Source organism: Atta colombica, unplaced genomic scaffold, assembly GCF_001594045.1.
Source record: "Atta colombica isolate Treedump-2 unplaced genomic scaffold, Acol1.0 scaffold274, whole genome shotgun sequence".
NCBI classification, from domain to species: Eukaryota; Metazoa; Arthropoda; class Insecta; order Hymenoptera; family Formicidae; genus Atta; species Atta colombica.
In genome coordinates this window covers 2,572,822-2,583,802 of record NW_017259375.1, presented here as the reverse complement: position 1 = coordinate 2,583,802, position 10,981 = coordinate 2,572,822, and the positions used below count along the sequence as shown (strand labels likewise).

The 10,981-nt window shown below is 33.6% G+C and overlaps 1 protein-coding gene across 1 annotated transcript in view; it reads right to left on the bottom strand.

Annotated features, from left to right (window-relative positions):
• Window positions 1–544: 544 nt before the first annotated feature.
• LOC108689635 (synaptogenesis protein syg-2-like) overlaps window positions 545–10,981 on the bottom strand; it is a gene marked incomplete at its 3' end in the record, with an annotated part of 148,728 nt that continues 138,291 nt past the window's right edge. The window contains exon 8 of the mRNA XM_018196489.1: window positions 545–668. Coding sequence (XP_018051978.1) covers window positions 545–668 — 124 coding nt within the window. The remainder of the gene's footprint in view (window positions 669–10,981) is intronic.

The following is a 10,981-nucleotide window of genomic DNA, read 5'->3' as shown; positions in this document are numbered from 1 at the left end:
TATAATCGGATTCGTTCTTTCTCCCGGCGTGATAATTAGCAAAAGAATCATCGACTGATGTTTCAGAAAAAATTATGCGCGCTTACGTCAAGCGTAAGAAAAAATTCTTATCCGCATCGAATTATTAATTTTCAATTATTGGAAATACACTAAAAATATACAAAGGATCTCGCAATCATTTGTTTTTTTTTCTAACGATGACGATTAAATTTTAAAAATTTGAAAAAAGAAATTTGTCAATATAAAAAATGTAGCAAAAAATCTGGTAAATATCATTTTCAAGAATGCTCGTAATTGATTCACATTCGATATCGCGAAATCAATAAAATAATTTTTTGAAACTAATATTTTTATGTAGTCTTGCGGTACATACATATATATATATATATATATATGTATCTGACTACATTTATATGTATAATCCAGTGATATATGTATACATATCTGGTTGCAGCGAGAACATTATTCGTATCGTGACGCAGCCATGTTTCGCGAATGCGCGAGTCACCATCATATTATCAACCATCATTCGATCTGTACTTACAGTGCACTTTCAGCTTCCATCGGTCCTCGATACTGGCATCCGGCAGTTTCGGATTCTCGGCACGACACACTAGAAACTTTCCCTCGTCCTCCACCGTCGGCGTAAATTGCAGACTCACGCCGTCCTGCAATTGCGAATAGCAGTCATTCGTCTTTGCTCCTTGCTCGGGATACTGATTTATCAGAAGTTCTAGAGAATCTTGCTTCACGCTCTTTAAATGGATCTCAACACGGTTGAAATTTTCAATAATTTTTTTTTACATTTATCGCTATTGGTTAATCGTTATTGGAGTATAAATTCGAATATATCTCTGTTAGATATGCAATATGAGAAAATATAAAATTATAATGTAATTATAATTTCGTACGCTCTCTTACTCATATCTATTAATAATAATAATTTAATGTAAAATAAGTTTAGAAATATTAGAGATATTAGATACATGAATATGTAATTCCTATTCTACTAGATAATCATTAATTCTTTAACGCGTCATATTATAAATATAACTTTTATAACTTATAATATCGAATTTTATTGTCGCAATTTCAATTATTTTATCATACTGATTTATGTCTGTTTCGCATTTTAAACATCGTCGTTTTTGCTGATATTATCTTATTATAGAGATTACAGTCAGAACGAATCGCAACACAAGCGTCAAACAAACAAAAATAAACAATTTCATAACGTACCTGTGTTACATTTTTCTCCTTTCCCGTCTCTCTCTCTCTCTCTCTCTCTCTCTCTCTCTCTCTCTCTCTCTCTCTTCTCCTCCTCCTCCTCCTCCTCCTCCTCTCTCTCCCTCTCTCTTTCCCCTTCCGCAAAGGTAAAATTGCGGTCGCGCCGCATTTTTTGTTTTATCGTCTGACATAACTAGCAGTTCGCGCTGTTTACGAGACTTTAAACACGGTGCCGAACAGACCAGCAAAGCGTACGTTTTATCGTAACAGCGAGACCGTACATTTTTCAAACGCGAACAATAGACGCGTGAAATGTTAAAATAAATACGTGCGTTTTCGTTTCCAGAAATGTGTGACCATATTTGTTCTTGTGTACGGTCGCGGTCGCGCTTGCGAAAATCCCAGAGTTGAAAAGTTACGGGATATAGCGTCGTTTAAGCATTATTATTTTCGAGGCTTTTTCTACTTACAAGTTACATTCGAGGTCACCGCAAGCATCACCCGCGAGCTTTATATATTTTTTTTACAACTCGATTCTCTCGAATTTTATAACGATCCTTTTATCGTTTGTATTCCACCAGAAATACTCCTCTTCGAGAGTCTCATAAAATCGATAGCGGGGCATTCGATGATTAGGATTTCTTCCGTCGGAAGGTGCAGGAAAATAAATTCGATTCATGCACGACAGAAATGTGACGATGATTTTTGGCCACGATAAAATTGATTTAACGCAAACTGCACTAAATTTCGGTGAAACTAAACGCGACTGTTCCAGGTATTAATCTTCGTCCCATAAAATTTCCATGACAATCGAATCGTTACCACGAGGGAATTCGCGTAATGCTTTCTTAACTCGCATGGATTTTCCTGCCGAAAGAGGAGAGTCGAGGTAGCGAATATCCGATTTTTCCTATCGAGAAAAATCGACTACGTCATTGCATTAATGACGCTCCATCGATCCCGATTCTCAGATGAAATTTTCACTCTCATCGCGTAGGAAAAGAAACGCGCTCTTTCAACAAATTTTATTTCTCAATTTATACGTCACGATCGAGTTTTTTTACAAACTGTAAATTATTTATTAATGATATTATTATTAAAACACGTTATATCCTCGATATTACTATTGTCATTATGTAAAAGCAATTTCGTAATTAATCTTATGCAGCGTACATTAATCTTACATAATTATATTATACGCAATTCGGTAAATTAGAATGCATTAAATTATATATTTAAATTAGATCACTATCTACTGTTATGTATTAATTTAAATGTATCCCGAATTGCAAAACCAATGCAATTAACAGAAATAAATGCAAACAATGTGCTCTGTGAGCGAAAATTGATTGCTTATAAATTTTTAATAATCGCGGAAGTTTTGTCATTACTGTACATAGAGAAAAATTTTTCTCCATATTACTTCTTTATTTCTTCAATAAAATTATCGATAAAAGCTTCAAAAAATTTGTTTATAAAGTTAACAACCGTTACGACTGTTTTATACACGAAACTATCATTCTATTAAAAAAAAAATATTCAATACAGCGAAATCGATATTGCTGTATCTAATTACTGTCTCGTCGCGAGAAAAGAATGACAAGAGAGCGGAGCGTGTCGTAAAGTATCTCAGCGTTTTTTGAAACGCCACATCTCAATTTCAAATATCCTATCGGCGTACGGATGGAAGCTCGAACCAGCGGCCAGGTCGAACGAAAAACGAGATACACGGCGCTGTATCCCGAGGAAACGCATTCTCCCGAGAACGCGCTCTCTCGCGGAATTTATGGCGACGCCGCCTAAAATTTCGGTACCGTTACTCATGTAGATTCGCGAGTGGAAAATATGCGCGGATGCGGACCATGTGTACGGCTTCGTGTATGTATAATATGTGTGTGGGTGTACGCGTGTAACCACCCGTCGTTTTCTTGTCGCACCGCCCTGCGCATCAAATTTCAACTTTCTTGGTATTTTCCGTTTCCCTACGTCCGTTCCGTTTCCCTTCTTTTCTTGTCTTTTTCTTCGTTTTTTTACTTACTTCTCTTACGTTGTGTCACGCTTACTGTTTCCCGCGCAAGCTGGTCGAAAATAATAGCGGAAGAATAAAAACGAGAGTAAAAAAAAGAAAGCAAGGGAAAAATTGAATGAGCTCCGGAAAAAATTAAAATCAAATCCCCGACGAGCAGGTGGCTGATCTCGGCTGTGTACCGACCGTCGTTCTCGAAATTCAAAAAAATTTCAACCGGAGTTTACTGGCGAAAATTCCGACAATATCTTAACCAGCGGTGCGGAATTTTCGAAATTCTGATTTGCATGGTCGGATTACGCTGCTGTGCATCCCATGCATTCTGGTAAGATTATGCGTTTAATTAGAGGCGACTCTTTCAAGTCGGCTATTTAGATAATATATCCACATATAATGTATAATAATACATAAAATAATAGATATAAAAATAATTTTAAAAATGAGCAAATAACCCAAGAATAAAATTACATTTGTTTTTGCTTAAACATCAAATCAGTCTACAAGTATTTATAACGAATTTTGAAATAAATTAAATGTACGACAATAAAAAGAATCTTATTTCCGATTAAAGCGGATGTTGGTACTTAATAATATATCCATATTTGCATATAAATATTAAATTCAATCGAAAATAGGATTCTTTCTATTATTTGATTTATTCTTATTGATCTAATCTTTCCACTCTTATAATTGTTTAAATAAAATTTTATAATTAATAATATGTATATTCCTTTATTGTTAATTTCGTTTCCAATTGACAATTTTATTTTATGCATGTCAAAGAAATTAAAGATATCAAATATATCTACATAAATTTGCATAAAATAAGATTTCATTTATAGACAAATTCATTAATTCCACTTATTCATTAAAATCGTTACCATTTATATGCCTAAGAAAATAAACTGGAATTTTGACAGAATATCCCATCCATTTGCAAAACGTAATTGTACGTTACGTTGTAGGTAAGACGCAATTTGCGTAGTGCATTCCATCCCTTTGTGCAACGCTACTGTTACGATCCCCATGAAAGGGCTGGGATTAACTTCTTCTTACCTTCGTGATGGAGACACGGGCGAAAGGAAGAGCTATAGAGACAGAGAGAGACCTTCCATCTTTTCATGTACATACACACGGCGCGAATGTATACACACACACCGACATTTGTGTACAGACAAAACCACAGCACGGATCTGCTGGCCCGGAAACTCGCTTGTGTCTTCAGTTACCCGGTATATTCGTTCCTCGAGCAAGAAAGGTTTCCACAAGGCTTTACGCCGCACATGTTAAATACATTTGTGCGGTATCACGCGGTTAACGATGTTCTACTGTCACGGAGTCATCCGCTAGTTAGCCGGCTTAAAAAGCAAATGAAATTTCATTGTAGACCGGCAGCTCTCTGTATAAATAAAATTACCATCTACTATCGATCGGAAAAAAAGAATTAAAATATTCACTAAGGTCAAGAAAAATTGCTCTCAGGCTAAAAAAAATTGTAGCAAAATTCCAATAATGCGTTACGAATAGGAGTGTCTCTCGTACTTTCGGAAATCTCAGTATTTTTAAGACGATATCTCTATCACATTTCTCTCTTACAAAAATAGATGCCATATAGAGATGATTATATTCTCGTATTTCCTATCTTAGTATAAAGGAATGCGCATTTTATTTGCAAGGTGAATGTTCGTTGCTCATTCTATTCGTACGGGAGCTTCCAAGAAGCGAAATAAATCCATGTCGCTTCTTTATGTTGCATTCTTTTTTCTTCATCTCCATCTGCTGCTAAAAGCGAACGAACATGACGCAGAATAGCACATGTGCACATCGAATTTCGCTCATCTTCTGACCGAAGCAGGAGGATAATATCTCTTGGAGCGAATCAGACTTGCGATGAGATAGATAGCTGGCATCGAAAGCCTTTCAGCTTATTGCTGTCACAAGCAGCCGCAAATGTTGAAGCAAATGCGGTTCAGTGCCATAGTGGTGGATTTGATAAAATTTAGTAGTTGATGTTGCCAGTGGAAAAGTCACCCATCGCTTCGCACGGAGCGGAATTTTAGAATGCTATCGCTCTATTGAGTAATACAATATCGCTATCAATTTTATCAAAAAATTTTTATAAAAAAAAAACGTATTTTTTATGTGAGGAAATAGGGACTACTTTTAATTAATTAACATAAAAATTTGAATGCATTTTACATTTTTAATGATAAAATATTTGTTTACATTTATATTTACTAAAAATATAAATGTAAATGTAATAACTTAAACCTTTGTAAATACGAATAAATAAATTATTACTTTAAAAAGAAAGAAAGAATGAGCGATGATATACGATAATATTTTATTATACTCAATCTTTAAATGATACGGAGTATGTAACCTAGTTAGATGTATATCTTCTTATAACATTTAAATAAAATATAGAATAATAATACACAATACAATAATAATACATTGTAACAAAATAATAACACAAAACTGCATAAAAATTGAAATCACGCTGTCTGTTATAATACTGATTCGGGAAGTGCAATTAATGCATGATAGAATTTTTAAGAGCTCTTCTTCGCTTCTTTTAGCTTTTAGCATTGCAAATTGAACCTTCTAATGACCATTGAAGATATAGCTTAGCGCTCAATGGCCTCGCTCACTAATACATAAAATTTACGTGTTGATAGCGTTCTGTAGAATTAAAAGCGTGGTGAGATCGTAACGAGAAAACTTTATTTTCATTACTCTTATTTATTGCCAAGCAATTAAATTATTGTAGGAAATGAAAGATTTAATATGCTTGTTTGATTTCGGAAATGTGTTGTGTTAATTATTTTTCGATAATAAAGTTCTATACGAATAATTTATTCGTATAGAACTCGATCGGAATAACTCAGAACTATAACCAGAAGTGCTGAAAATAATCGGTATAATATGATATATTTCCGCTAAGTGATGCGCTAGTAACTATAGTTAAAATAGTTTAAAAAATATTTATTAGGTGGAACAATCTTTGATAATAATTTATTCGTATAGAACTCAAGCGAACATCAGCACTATTGTCAAAAATGTTCAAAATTATCGAGTCAACACGTTTTCGTGGAGTCGAATATTCTATATCCTGTGTGAAAATTATCAATTGTGGAATTTTGTCCTGAAACGTCATATAATAATCAATCTAGTTTAAAAGAAACAGGAACACTTGACAGATATAACATTCGATTGTATTTTTAGAGGAAGTTGTGCCATGCAACGTGTAGTTTCTTGAAGCAAATTTCTTGAAGTAAAATCTAACTCTAAAAGAATTAAAGTATTGCCACTGGACTCTCTAGATTGAAAAATTTGCACTTTCGAATAAAAATGACAAATTTTCACTCTTTGCTCGAATGAGATTAATTCCAAAGAAAAGAAATCTCATTTCTTTTTTGGAGTGAATGTCACTCCAAATGTGTGAAATCTCATCCAAAAAAGTGAGAATCTCCATTCTTATTTAAGAATGCACATTTTTCACTTTTTTAATAATGGCGATATTTGAATTTTTTAAAAATGAGATTTCGCTTCAAAAAATTTAGAGGATACATAATTATCTTGATAGTTCAATAAAATTCTTTTCGAATCTGTATAATATAATATTTACAATAAATAAATATCTATAGCTAAATAGATACCAATTTTAATAAAATCGTTCTTTCCGTGTGCATATTGTAATATTTTTAAATAAATTAATTAGCACACATAAAAAAAAAGAAATATTTCACTTCTCTTTGAAGTCTCTGATTCGTAATCCTACATTATTGATACAAAATTGTCGGAAGATCAAAGAGATTTTTTTCAGATCTGGACAAGTGCATTCCGCATGCGTGTAAAAAGAATAAATCGATCAAATAAGCATTTTCGGAATCTCTTTGAACCTAAAAAACGAAAGAAAGAGTCCAATTTCATATAAATGCCATTTGATTTAAGCTGCTATCATTTAACATAATTCGTTTCCGCAATACTATTCAAGTATTCGCAATTAGATACGCCTGTTGGAAACTTTTAGCAGAAAGCTGGCGTAATAAATTTTACTGCGCGCAAATCGCACGACGCTCGCTTTCATTCCACGTACTTGTCAAATAAGCTACGCGCAGAATGAACTTTTAATTGTAAAACGTAGCAATGGATATTTCGTCTCTTGTTCGCGAGCGATTTTTGATACGTCCAAAAGCGTTGAGTTTTCAAGAGCGATAAGGTTTTTTTCATTCGTTTTTCGAGCGTAAATGTGCGCGCACACTGTCATTATTTTATTCCTACAATATCTCGCTATAGCCCGTCACATTATTTTTATTGCACTTGTCTCGAACAATTTTTCGAATCTGCTCGTATATCATGATGCGGTGCACTATTACGATAATTGTATTTCTGATAAATTCCTCTCGCTCTTTGCGCGACGGATCACGAACAAATTCCATGTATAATAACGCAGTACTGAAATTATTTATGCAGCCGATTAATTTCTCATGATCGTCATTATTGTCACGTAAAATTGCATGGTCGAAATAAAGGCTTTTGCGCTTCTCGCGAATAAATGAGGAGTATACTGTTGGAATTCATGAAATTTATCGAGTTATGTGAACTGTATTAGAAATCAAATAAATCAAATAAATAATTATTGAATGAAAAATGTGATCAATATGTAATCTGGTATTTTGTCGAAATGAACAGAAACATAACTGAAAAACATCATAATGACAATATTTTTACTCCTATCAAATATGTATATACATGTGCACGATACATCGAGTAGTGCTTTCGTATATCCACAACATCGTTAATGGATCGAGTGAAAAAAGAGAGAAAAAAATTTTTTGCAAATATGAATGTGGAACTGAAAAAGTGCAACAAAAATTGCAAGGAATATTGGATTTTGCATTTTTTGTTGTCAAGTCGAATGACGAGACTGACGACATTCCGAAAGCGACTATGAAACGCTGACAATGAGAAATTTCCGGCCAGTCGAAAAATAATAATTCACCGCGTGCCGTGCGCGCGTAAATGGAACTTTCGTTTCGTGACGCATATTTCTCGTCGTGAGATACCGCGCGGCATATTTCCGTCGGCGAGCGACGCGGCTCGTGATAAAACTGTGAGTCTAATAACTCGCGGTGATAAAATTCGTCGACTAAATAACGCGCGAAACTGTGACAAATTAATGTCAGAGATGCACATCTGCTGGAAATTATTACGGAGAAAATTGGTCCTGTTCGGAATTGAATCCAAATTTGAATAATTTCAATTTCTTATAAATATACCTTCAATAAACATTTATATAATAATTAAATTTTATACAGACAGATTTTTATATTTCTCCTGATGTCATTTTCATTTTTCTTACTTATTTCTTGCAATTTTCAGACATATCAGTTTTAATCTTTAAATAGATAGGTTTAAGAAGACGCAAGTTGGTAGATGGGTCAAAACATCCCCTAAAACTTTAGACACTTTATATTTCTAAATATAAATCTAAAAATAATTTTGTTAAATTAAAATAATTTTAACAAGAAGGGAAAGAAAACCTTTAATAATCTGGATCTTAAGTGCTTAAATAAACTATGTAAATTTATATATTACCTATGTAGTCACTTAAATTGCACAAAATAATTATGTAGGACACTCAAGCTAATTGTCCAAACTTTTTGCGGCATTTTATTATGCTTGAGATTCTTACATAATTATTTTGATAGTCCAATAAAATTATTTTCAGATTTGTATCTATAAGATAATTTTTATATACTTCAGCAAAATTGATCTTTCTCTGTAGTATATTACATTAGTTAATTTACTTTAGTTACACTCCCATGAGATGCATGAATGTGTAAGGTATATAATAAACTTTAAGACTTTTAGGCATTTGAGCAATACTTTTTATTTTCCTTTTCTATAAATAAGGTTTTAAAAGAAAACTATACCTGGAATGCTGTGGCATTCCATCTATCCACTTAAAGATTAATAAGCAAATTTTTATACGACATAACATCGTCACATAAACATTAATAGTTTATAATCTTCTCTACATCTAAATAAAAACAGTACGTCCGAAATATTCCAAATATAATTAAGGGAAGTTTGAGACGGATTATATGGAACATCTCATGTTTTTCTCACATTACATTCAACATTCCGTAAAAATAATATGGCTGAGAGACACATTTTGTGTACCGTCCATGCTGTTACGTATTACTATTCCTTAATCCAGCAATGTACCTCGGGCGAGCGCGAAGACCGTCTTATGATCCAGTGATGTTTCAACAGCAAATAAAAAAGATGAAGGTACTGGAGTTTACATAAATTCATTTGCTCGGTGGAGGCTTTCATGTAACGAGATGTATGCCGGAATTTGTTTTAGGGCGTCTTTTTACTTTGCAAGATGTAACCTACAAACGCGATTACATAAGTCGTTTGCAGCTGCTTCAATGTTAAACCGAGTTCCACCCTCAGCTTACATTCGTTTAAAGTTAATGACTGGTAACGAGTTCCATGTAAGTAACTTTTTCAGCTATCTCTTCTCTTCAATACTTTAAATAATCTTTGAAATTCAGAGGTATTCTTCAGGTCTATTTCAAGCGCGATTCAATGAAATTTTAATTCATGGACTAATCGCCATAAATATTATATTTTCAGAAATGGAAAATTATGACGCATTAAATATTCGTCAAGGAAGTTGGCAAATAAGGAAGATAGGAAAAGATCTGACTTCTAGAAACCCTTGATCTTTCATACATTTTTTATGACGTAGCTGTAAAGGGCCTTTTTCTACACGATAGCGTATTTAATAGATATGTGGCACGTTTATCCCCGAGCAAATTAATTTACATAGGCACCGAGTGCATGCTTGTAGGCGTGAGAAATGTTTTAAGGTTAATTTATATTCACTGATGGCATAAGTAACGCGCTAAGATTATACCTTTGTCACAGAAAATATATTCACTGTCGTATATTTTATATGTAAGACAAAATCTTAAGATTCTTAAGAAATTGATTCTTAATTTTTGACAATATTATATTATACATTGTTGAAAAAGAGATAGATAAAAATATATGTTGTGTAAATATTAATCTCAAATAAACATGTAGATATATCCAATAAAAGAGAATCAATTTTGTAATTTACGATGTATAACAAAATTATTCATATGTTTTATTTATATATAGGTTAAGATTTCTTTTCGATTGCGATCGAATAAATATAAGAAATAAAAGTCGTAAAATGACCGATGCTTGTTGTGTTTGATATATAAATATAAAATTTCGGATAAAGATTATTGCATATTTTATGAAATTTAATCAGCAGCGAATACTGTAATGTCTCATATGTCAATATAATATAAATCGATTTTTATTAAAATCGTTTTCTACTTTCTTTATTAGATTTGTTGTTTTCTCTTAAGTTCTGGCATGTGTCAGGATGCTGCATTGAGGCATCGGCTATTATTGTCGCGCTATCGCTGTTACTCTCGTTGCCACCATTTCTCTCGTGGATGGCCAAACACGCGCAGGGGGTGGCTGCCCGTGAGGGCTTTTCCCTAGACTAATGGATTCCACGAATTAGGTGTCGCCATCCGAGCCATCGCCGTCGCCATCGCCATCAAGATGACGGCGATGCCTTAACCCGAGAGAACCAGCGATGTCTGATTAAACACAGAGCAATTCCCTTAAAACGGTGCGCTAGTGCTGGGCTATCAACGGAGAGAGAGA